This window comes from Geospiza fortis, unplaced genomic scaffold (genome assembly GCF_000277835.1).
Source record: "Geospiza fortis unplaced genomic scaffold, GeoFor_1.0 scaffold40, whole genome shotgun sequence".
NCBI classification, from domain to species: domain Eukaryota; kingdom Metazoa; phylum Chordata; class Aves; order Passeriformes; family Thraupidae; genus Geospiza; species Geospiza fortis.
The window spans coordinates 2,496,657-2,508,107 of record NW_005054297.1 but is presented as its reverse complement, the minus strand read 5'-3'; the positions used below and the strand labels follow the sequence as shown (position 1 = coordinate 2,508,107).

Below are 11,451 nucleotides of genomic sequence, written 5' to 3'. Positions count from 1 at the left end.
CACAACTTTTGCAAATATGCCTTATTAGCCTTGTTATGACTGGCTGTTCTGGAAGGAAAATCTTATTAACAGCAAACAAGATTCTTTCTTTTTCTATGAGAAAATGTTGCCTCACATAATGCAAACCAAAGAACACTGAAAATTACATGAACAGTGACAGAAGCAGTGTGAGCATGATGTTTGAGAAATGTATCAGGCATGAAAAGGTTTCTAAGAAGAATTAGAATGTTTGGTTTAGGCAAGACAAGAGAGGAATATGATACACATGTGAATGTTTTTATCATAACAATAAAATAAGTTAGCTAGTGCTGTCCATGATTCCTCCTAATAAAAATGGATGTTATATAATACGTTTAATTACACTGTAGAAGTATTTCTACTATGTTCAGAATACTTCTTTAGGAGCATTGGAAAGGGGCTGAAGAGCTGTATAGATGGCTAGGAAGGAACACATTCAGTTGTAGTAGACCTGTTTTCTTGTGTACTTTATCTGTGTCTGAACTTCTTGACAGATACGTGCCTGAAGTCATCTGAAACCTCTAGCACTCTGATTGTCCAGATCTTGTTCCTGAGCAGTGTGCCTTATGCTCTGGTTCATGCTGCTCTTACACTGCTAAATGCTGACTTGCCTAGAAAGCAACAGTTTTTAGGAAGAAGCTTGCTTTCTGTGCACATTATTAATTTTCTACTGTGAGAGTTGGATTTTTTTGTAGCTTTCTCCACAGGGCCTGTCAGACCTGAGATGCTGACCAAGTGAATTCCAGATTTGAGAGGGAAGTGAGCTGTATTTGTTTGGGTCCAAACTCACAAATACTTTAGTTATATGATTAAAATTAATAGAAGAGTGCCTTATTAAAGTCTATGAGCATCTTACTCTGTTAAATTTGTAAACTTAGCCCTGTAGGTCACATCCTTCAGAGTGCATTTGGATACTTTGACTAAATATGCTTGACTTGGTAAGCTGCTTATTTCTGTAGTGCTAGGTTAACTGAGTTCTGTGATAGTGTCTGGATGTCTACTAAAGCCTTTTTATTACTATTATCATTTGTTCTTTTAACATGTATGCTTTAATATGTTTTAAAAGTCTGTTTTTTTTCTGGCTGTGCTAAGTTGTCTTAATATTCATCAAACAGTCTTTAGTTTCTGTCATGTTACTGCTGATGTTGAGGGCTGTTCTGAAAGTGCTCTGATGTGCCTGTTTTTAATTTTCAGGGATGATTGCCTATGGCATGGCCAAAGGAGCAGTGCATCAGCTTTGTCAGAGTTTGGCTGGTGCCAGCAGTGGGCTGCCATCTGGCTCTGCTGCAGTTGCCATTTTACCGTAAGTGGTTGTTTAGTTGTCTCTGCCTGTGTTAATTTAATTACTGCTGCAACCTAGAGCCACACAGATATGTTTGCAGTATCCTATTCACAGTACACAAACAGCCTCTCAGACCTGCTCACGGGGAAAAGATGCATCTTGACTGCATGAACAAAGACTTACACAAGTCACCCTAAAAATGAAAATGATTACGTTCTTTTCTTTGCCTTTGCAAAACAGTAGTGGATGTTAGGATTAAAAATTGGTTTACTTTTAACCAGTTTAACTGTAGCCATGCATTAACATGTGATTTCTTCATTTCAGGATAGACAGAACTGTAAAAATGAGATGAACTGTTCAGCAATGTTTTAGAATTAGCTTTGTGATAATAGTAGGCAAAGGATTACTTGACAGGTTTTCACTTGATTAAAGATGCTTCTTCCTAAGGTGATGCATGCCTATGTTTGACTGGTAAAATTAGGTTACTTGGAGGACCTGTAAACCAAAAAATTTAGCTTGTATTTACCTGCTTTCGTTTTTTGTCAGGAAAGCTATTAAAAAGTGGATGGCCTAGTTGGTCTTCACTCTGTTTAATTTTATCAATTCTGTTGCAAAAATTGAAAGTATTTTTCTTGCCAGGTCCATATCTAGTACAGGATCCAAAATGTAAGACTAAGGAATTCTCTACAGAGGTTTGGTACACTACCTGAATTCTCTACTTTTGATTTTCTCATACACACTCTTAAGAAACTTCTTCAGATCAGACAGGAATGGCATTAAATGTGTTTGCATAACTGACACCACCTTCTGCAGAGCTTTATAGGCAGGCACATGCCAAGATCACTGGATTTTTGTGCATGCTGCTCTTGTGTAGTTCTCATGCAAAACTCTGTTCTTAACTGAATTTTTGAGAGGGTAAATACACCTTGGTTTGTCAACAGCATTTCAGTGAGGGAGTTCTGGAAAGTTAACCCTTTCATGTCATTGTATGTAGTGTAAATATGTATTGTCAAACTCACAACTTCCTGTATTTATGCACTTGGTCTCTCGAAAGCATTGATGTAGTGCACGTGTGCTGGGCAGTACATGTGAACGGGCTTATTGCTGCCCTTCCCCATCTGCATGAGAGAGGTGGGAGAGGAGCTGCGAGCTGAGTGATGGCTCTAATGGGCACTTCCTCAGCTAGCCAGGAAGCTGGGGGGTTCTTATTTGGAGCCTTGGATATACATTGAAACTAATGACTATATACTGTTAACACATGGGGAGGATGCAAGGGATCCATATCACCTGGTATAAAAGTCAAGGGCATATTACAGCAGAGAATTAATTGAAGCAGGTGGTGCTCATCAGAAACATGATATATAAATAAAAGGCTTGCTTATCTTTTTTAATCACAGGGTTACCTTAGATACACCAGCAAACAGGAAATCAATGCCTGATGCAGATTTCAGCTCCTGGACACCCTTAGAATTCATTGCAGAGTGAGTATTTGTGGGATAACTAAACAGTTGCTCCCTATCCCTCTTGCTGCTGCATGTCAGTGCCTGTTCTTTTTAAATAGCTGTCTTGGATTTGGGTGGATTTTTTTCCTCCATCGTCTTATTGGGTATCTTTCTAAATCACATCAGGTTTAATTGCACAGGCTTGCTAACTGGAGAAAATTAGCCTAACTCCATCAACTTCAGCTTCTCTGCATGAGTGATTCCAGCAAGGAAGATAGCCTTAAGCAGCTGGAAGCTGGAGAATTTCCTAAAGCCTGTAGACAAATTAAATTGCAGACAGCAGGTGCAGGAGACACCTGCCTTAAAGACAAACCGCAAACAAGCATTTCTACTTGGGTGGGATTCTTTTTCTTCTAGATACGTTTTACTGCCCAGTTTATGGCACATTAGTTCAGTTCTATCATAGGCACCATTTCTGCTCTTGCTCAGAAGAATTTAGTATGGATTTTTTTTTTTTTTACTATCCACAAAAACTTGTCCTGAATGATGCTGCAAAATGCAGAACCTTCAACTGTAGCTTATGTAATGGCAGGCTGAGATTATCTACCTTACTGTTCTCATTCCTCAGGGTTAGAGAAGATGCAGCATGAGTATTGCCTTCTGCCAAGTGATAGGGAGTAGCAGAGTTTCTGTTGAGGGTGAACTCATATTTTAAAAGACTTTTAGAACTGACAGTGGAATTGCATTTACCTATTGCTGATTGTTCAGAGAGTTAGTTCTGATATCAGATTTCCTTTTTTGGAATTTTTTTTAAGGTGGAGGCCAGAGATGGAAATGGTTTTTGTTGCATCTGTTTAGTTTGAGCCTCTGCAGTTGTCTGATGAGGCTCTTTAAAACAGGCCTCCTCAACTGAATTTAGCTGGTCTGAAATCTTTTTCTGGCCTGGTTCAGAAAAAGATCCCTAATTTATTGTGCTCCAGGGATAGCTTAGCTAGATGTTGCAGTGTTGCAAATTAATTTTTTAAGTTGAACTTTTAAATTATTTATCCTTACAGGAGAATTCAGTTGATTGGTTTGTTTTGTTTCTAATTCCCTGAAGTTTAACCCCAGTGCTTGGAAAACTGAAAATCTCACTGAGCAACATCAGCATCTGTTGGCAACATCTGCATCTTGGGAATGATACTGGAAATCCTTTCCCATATGGCACTTGGATTTTGTGCCCTGGGAGCTCTTGTTAGATTGTGGGATGTTCCAACATGACAGTTGCTATGTGTGCACTATTGGAAGGGCTGAAGGACTTCTAAAATACTCTTCACTCTCTCTAGTCTATTTTAAGGAAGGAGATTATGTTGTGCTTTGATAAGGAGTCTCCTGGTCTGCTACCTAGAAGGTGTCCATCTTACTCAGCACTATTTTGGATGTCTTAAGGCTTTTTTCCCTCCCACTGAGACCACTTTGACAGTTAAATATCATAATAGTATAATGGCCAGTGGCAGAGTAATGAGTTTAGCAACTCTATTCTAGTCATAAAACTGTATTTCTTTTATCTATATGCTATAAAGGCAACTGAAATATCTCCTCCTTCCCCTTTTCTAACTTTTATTAAGTGGGAAAAAACCTAGGGACTCTGACATTTTAAGCTCCTGGCCTTTTCTTTTGAGATATTTTGGAAATCCTGTGTGCTCTAATGCCCCTTGGATTTCTCTGGGCCCTATGTACAGTTCTGTGGGTCTGAATCCAGTGATCACATCACATTGACATCACCAGAGAGAGCAGCAGGAAAAGAAGGAAAAGTAATAGGCTTGCATTTTATTGTTCCTATCAATATACCTGATAGTAGTTGTAATTTTTTGTTCTCCCTCACCCTATTTTATCCATTCATTTTAAAACAGAACCTTTTATGACTGGATAACAGGAAAGGATCGACCCAGCTCTGGCAGTCTGATCCAGGTGATAACTACAGGTGGGAAGACTGAACTAGTTTCAGCAGCACATCTTTGATTTCAGTCACTTGAAGTGATAAAACTTCAACACAGGAGAAGATGTGGAAAATCTGTCCACCAGTATAATTTGAATGGTCTTCTGTATCCAGTGTTTGTAGTTATTCCATCAACGGAACCAGATTTCAAGTAATGTTTGTGCTGTCAGTTGTGAGCTATCAGCATTTGTTTACCAAATAATACCAACTTGTCTCTAAATGAAGGTTGCAGGCTTTAAAGTCTGTAGATGTCCTAATTCTGAGCATTGTATGGCAATTTACCTGTTTTCTCTGAAATGGGAATTGTGCTTAGCTATGTCATGTAATTGCATACATAATGGTTGGATTTTTTTCTCTGTCAGTAAGTGTTTCTGGCGATTTGCTGTGGATCTTTCAGCTTTCTGTCTTTTTCTGTCTGAGAATATAACCCCACCCCTGCCTATTGTGTTGGCTGTAGCCATAGGGAGCACCACAGTCATGTATCATGTCGTAGTCGTGTGACACTTTTCTTGTGAATGTTCCACTTGAGTTAATGAAACTCAGATTACTCACTTGAGGAGGAGTTCCTAATTTGCCTTACAGTTCATAAGCTGCTCTCAGGCCTACAGTTGTAGGATAAAAGTCATTCTGTCAAATGAATAGTGTGTCTTTCTCTTGGTCATGATTGTTCTTGACTTTTTCTAAAAGCAAAGTGCTGTAAAGTAGTAGAAAAAGCATACATGCACTTGAAAATGGAACTTTTTGTGCAAATAAATATATATTGTTTTATGTACTGGGCTGTCTCCATTACTGTAATCTCAATATCTTGATAACGTTTTAATTGGTTTAATTGAATATTCAGTTCAGTTGTGGTAAAGGACTTAATTTTTTTATTTATTTAATTCTGATGGTGCATAAAATACATTTCTGTATGTGCCGAAGATCTACTAACCATGCATAGAGGCAGGCCTTCAGCTGGGGCAAATGTTTTCTTAAATCCAGCCATGTTACATGGAAATACAGTATGGATAAAAAGTGCAAGCATTGCCTGTTCTGAGCATGGACTTACACGGAATCAGTTCTGTTGGATTTTTGGGAACATCTTGAAAGCAATTAAATATGCCAAATTGTGTGTATGTTCTCCCTCTGCACTTTCCCGTTTTTATTAACTTCAGGGTTGTGTTGGGGAAGGATTTACTGCCATGAGTCAGGAAACCTTTTCCCTCTTCCCACTGGAAAAGCTCACATGTGCCCATGTTAATTTTAACATAGAATGATTGCCTGTTTTGCTATGACTGTCTTTACTTGTTTTGTTTTGCAGGATGCAAAAGTAGAGGGGAATTTTTCTGTCTTGTCAAACCAGGACTGTCAATTTGTAAATCTGCTTTTAAGTGAAAAGCTTGCAATGCTGCTGCTGCACCAGTGGTTTGTTCGGGCTCAGAGTACAGACAAAAACTGAAAGGGACTGGTTGGGAATGAAACTGTAGAGTGCTACTCAATTATTCTGGAAAAGGGGGTAGCTATCATACTACAAACTAACAGGATTTGAAGGCTTCCCTTTGCCAAGCTAGCTGAAGCAGTGAATAGTGTTAAAGCATAATTGTGGACACAAGACTTCTGGATTAACTCTCATCAGTTCGCAGGCATGAGCAGAAAGATAGAAAAATGATGTTATTGAATCTGGAGAGTGACAATAGAGCTGAGGGTATGACAATGAGCCGGGTGTCTGACAAATTGCTGCTGAGGTGAGAGATTTAACCTGAGGAGTTTGATGTTAAAGAGGCTTTTTGTGACCGGTTTCATCCTCTATCTCTCCAAACTTTATTTCCTTCAGCTGGCCCAGAGATCTGGTGGTGCTGCAATGATGAGCAGAGATGTGTTTTTTTGCAGGTGTGTTCCATATGGATGAGCTCTCTGCAGTGCCCCCATACTACTAATGGAGGCTGTAGTCCTGTTGTGAAGATTTTCACAGAATTATGGCATGGTTTGGGCTGCAGGGGAGCTCTGAAGATCTACTCCAACTCCCCCATAAGACAGGGATGTCTTACTGCTTATTACAGTAATAGGTACATGATGAATTTCCACTCCAGTGTTGATGAGAACTTCTGAATTGCTCATATTTTACATTTATATGGCATGATTACCGATACTGTACTACAGAAGTTAGAAGCTTACCTTTAAGTTAGGGAATGCAATATTTATTAATTTCTTATATATATTAAGCAGCTGAATTTATCATGTTTTTTACTTGGGGCTGTACAGATGTTTTCACACAAAACAATTCATATACACAGAGCCTGTTTAGTAGGGCATTTTTCTATGCAACCTTCCTTCAAAGATGCATGCTACTGTTTACTAGGAAAGAAGTCAAGTGGGGTCTGGTGAAAAATAAAACCCAGATCATGCCAGATCAGTTCTGCTTACACTGCAGCCCGCTTGCACTCAGCATTCTGAGTTTCACAGGTGTAATATTGTTTAAAAGTAAACATTTCTAGGGCAGAGCTAGTGCACCTTAGAGAAGATGATGCAATTGCATGGTCCAGCCCTACACACAGTTCCAGTCTCTCCAAACAGGGATGGCTCTTGCACATGGCATCTCATACAAAGGTGCAGAGACAACATGGCTTTGTCAGAAGGCCAGGGCAGCTGGGACAGGCCTGCTCTGTATGAAGGAGGTTTGTTCCTATAGATTTAGAGAAAGTAGATTTTAATAGAGCACAAAAAAAAGAGGTTTGTACAGTAGAATATCTGTAGTATGGTTATAAGACCAAAGACCTGTGAACACTGGGCAAGAGCCTGTTTTTGACATTCCAAGTGTGAAATGGGTGGGAACCTGAGCTGCTGCGTGGACTGGGGCTGCTGTTCTGCAGACCCTGACTGGTTCCAGGCCCCTTGCTTTGCAGAACCTTTTGATCATTGCAGGACTGAGTCCAAAATGTTTTGAGAGCTCACTGGGAAGTGAAATTCACATATTTTACCAACAGGTTTCATTTGTTTACTTATATTTTCATGAGAAAATCAGTTTTCCACCTATTATTATTATTAGTAGCAGTAAAAATTGCCACAAAATAAACATTTATGATCATGCCCTGCATCCAAGGAAAACAGTTTTCATATACACTAATAGCAGAGTCATTCAGCATGTCCAATTCTATTGTAACCCAAAATTGCACTTTGAAATCTTTTGTTGAAACATGCTAAACAAATGTGTTGTTTGTTTTTTTTTTTAATAGTAGAGTGAAAATTACTACCACAACAAGAAGTAACATTTATTATCTTTCTTCTTCCCTGTATTGGCTCACTGGAAGAAAACAGATGGGGACTGTAATAGCATGTGGAGATGCTTCAGACTAACCCTTGCAGTGTTGAACAAGGTGAGAAGTAGGCAGACATCTGAAAGGCATTGCAGAAGTCAATAGCAAATGTCACTTGAGATTTAGATCTCTGTTATTCTTGCACTTCCTGAAACACCATGTTCTGAAGGATTTGCTCTATAAATATGGCTGGTCTTAGCAGGGTCTGTGGGGGCTCTCGGGGTCTGATCACAGCCTCCCACGGCTGAGCAAGGCTGATCCTCGGGAATGCCAGTAGCGGGCAGAGACTTCCACCGGATTGGGGAGATTTCTGCTAAGGAATATCTTTTTATCAGCGAGGATTTTAACCATGCCACAGCCTCTGCTGAGAGGCTCATCCCCTTTTTTTGCTTTATTGCTCACAGTCTGACCTTTCTGGCCTTTTCTATTCCAAGCACATGCAGCCAACTCTGTGTACCAGTTTTAGAAACCACTGCGTCAGCTTCAAGCAGAACAAACCAAAAAACAGCAACAAACCACAAGAAACACCACCACCACCAGTACACACGCATGCACATGCACAAAAAAACCCCAACAACAACAAAAAAAGAAACCAAGGCTGTGAAGGGAGTCCCACATCCGGGCGTACTGTTGCTGTTGGCATGTTATCAGCAAGTGGAATGACAATCAATATTCTGCAGCACAGCTTTAAGGGATTGGACATGGTATGAATAGAAACAGGTTATTTAACTGCTGTACTGCACATAAGAGTATCAGAATTTCCTAACCCAGGCAAAAAAGCCTGTAACTGTTCAGACTGGACTGGTATTAACAGAGAGGTGGAATTTGGAGACATAAAAATTAATTATTATGGGGTTTGGAGTATTAAACTTTTAGCTTCTTTGCCTGGGAAATGAAGGAATGTATAATATTTTTTAAAAAAGCTACTTAGGAGAGAACAAAAAGTAGCAAGCCACACAGTGATTTCTATAGTTTAATATTCATTATCCAGTGCCTTCTGTAGATACGAACTACGCCACTATTCTTTGTATTTTCTTTGTATGAACTTCCTCTTAAGCACTAAGTACATACTAGGATGTTCTGACAAATGGAAGGCATAGTAAAACTTTAAGATTGAAGCCCCTGGTTTCTGCTTCTGCTTTGGCTACTTGCCTGGTGGAAGACTTTGAATACATCTCTGCACCTGTGCCTCATATCCCAAATTAATATGAGACCATTATAAAATGCGTTGAGATCTACTGATGCATCAGAACATATGAATAAAACACAGTTATCTCAATGGGTACAATAATCAGAACTCAAAATACCTCTTTTGTTCATTGAACTTAATGTAAAATTGTGACCACAAGCAGCAGTCATATCCCTTGGTCACCACCAGTCATGTTTGGTGATTTGCAAAAGAAGTGCTGTGTCAAAGACTGCCTCAGCCTAGTAGTTTGGACATCACTTACCTGTGTATCTGGTAGTATGTAGTGATATTTTCTCTCCAGTACAACAGGCATTAATTTTTCACGACTATCACAGCTGGAATTTAAAAATACCTTTTGTTTTTAATTTTGAACAAACCAATTACTCTTTCTGTCAATGAATCCTTACATCTCAGTGAGACAGGGCTGAGATAATAAGAAAATGGGCCTCATAGTAAATTCTGGATTAATATGAGTTAGTGTGTTGTTTAGCTTGTTTATTTAAGACCATACACAAATATCAACTGAAAGAAAAGGGTTTCTTAGGCCCCAGAAAGATATTTTTTTCCAGTTGTTGAGATCCTTCACATCCATATGCTCAGATGTCCAGATTTTTTCCAGCTTCCATTAGAACAATGACCAGACTCCTAAACTGCCAGCTTCTAGTTTTCAAGGTCTGTATCCTGAATCATATCCTGGGCAGCAGGGCATAGCTATGCATGCCCTAAGTGCCTCATGCCTACTTGCACTAACCAAAAAAATCAGTCCATAATCCAGCAGGGGCTCATGACCTACTTTATCCACATTACCTAATAAATACCTTTAACATGACTAAATTTTGTGAATAGCATATTTTTTTCCTTACAGTCCCCCAAAAACTTCCTGTTTGCAAATTCAGGCCTCTCCTCTACCAAAGTGTTACCCTGCAAGCCTTTACACCATCTGTATAGTTAGCATGTAGGAAACCATGCTATTAGCAACATGAGGCCACACAAATGTGTAAAAACATGTATCCTCCCCCTTCCCCAGTCTCAGCTTCCCTTGTTTTTCCCCTGTGGAGTAGTCTCTCAGACCAAATTTGCTCTGAGAGGTGTCAGGCAATGTAGGAGTTTGAGGTTCTGTGCTTCTAATGGTTTTCTCCTCCACTTTTCCTGCTGGTTTTCCTGCTGCTCTGTGCCCTGGTGCCCCTGCTCTCACCACCTTGCTGAGGGTGGGTTGAAGGCTCATCTGATGGGATCACAGCCACACACCATGTTCCTGCTGCAGAGGGGGTTTGTCTTCACTCTGGTGGTGGAGGAGGATAAGTCATGCTTAGCATACACGTCCTGAGTGCTGTAGATAAAGACATGGACATCATGTACAGCATAAATGGAGTGGGGAGGACAGGTTATTAATGATGTAGGGGCTGTTTAGCTGGCACGCAGTCATGTATGCACTTAAACTTTTTATCTTGCTGCTTATTAGGAAGGGCCAAGTGGTGTTTGCCTGTATAGAAAAAAGATGGTATGCAATACTGTTTGAAGAGCCAAGGACAATTTCCCAGCTGTGGGCTGCTTGCTGGGCACTGGGTACAGCAGGCACCTGGGCAGCACTGCAGTGTGCCCAGGCATGTGGCTTCTGCAGCCCCTGTACCCCAGGGCTGAACAAATAGGTGTATTCAAAGTAACAGAGGTGGATAACAGCAGAGAGCAAGAGTTCAATTTTCAGACAATGTAATAGTTAACTTTTTCATGAGGATATGATACCTTTTGAAAGACTGTTTAAAATTGGAACAAAACAGGAATTGTCACTCTTGAAGTGTCCACTAGTCATTTCCAGTGGGGGCTGAGTTTTCAAATTAACATTTTCTGTTTAACTCTTGGACTTTTACTTAGTAACTCACCCAAACCACTGGATTTTAAATAAGCACCTCTGGTTTGTCTAACTTCTGTTTCACAATTGTTAAATGATTAAAGTCAATACTTTCTGTTCAGGAAAAGATATTAGATGCATGTGCTGTTATATATATCTGGTACAGCAAAATTTCTTGGATAAATACCTTCAGTATTAAGACTTCTAAAAGCTGTAGCAAATTTGAGTTATGTTCCATTTAATGCATTAATTTCACCTTAACTATAGTCAACAGGGAACCGATGAAGACAGAGCAACTCCTTTGTGTATGACTGCATTATGTGGATTTCATGCAGAGACTCTGACTGCAGCTGAACATGTCATAATAAAATTCCTAATGTTAGGGTTTTTTTCCTATAAT

General features: G+C 39.6%; 1 protein-coding gene across 1 annotated transcript in view; it reads left to right on the top strand.

The window, feature by feature from the left end:
• The window catches only part of QDPR (quinoid dihydropteridine reductase), a 7,937-nt gene extending 2,445 nt beyond the window's left edge, over positions 1 to 5,492 (top strand). Inside the window, exons 3-5 of the mRNA XM_014312214.2 lie at positions 1,213 to 1,321; positions 2,698 to 2,781; positions 4,635 to 5,492. Of these exons, the coding sequence (XP_014167689.2) occupies positions 1,213 to 1,321; positions 2,698 to 2,781; positions 4,635 to 4,743 (302 nt within the window). The 3' untranslated portion in view covers positions 4,744 to 5,492. The remainder of the gene's footprint in view (positions 1 to 1,212; positions 1,322 to 2,697; positions 2,782 to 4,634) is intronic.
• The last annotated feature ends 5,959 nt before the right edge of the window (positions 5,493 to 11,451 follow it).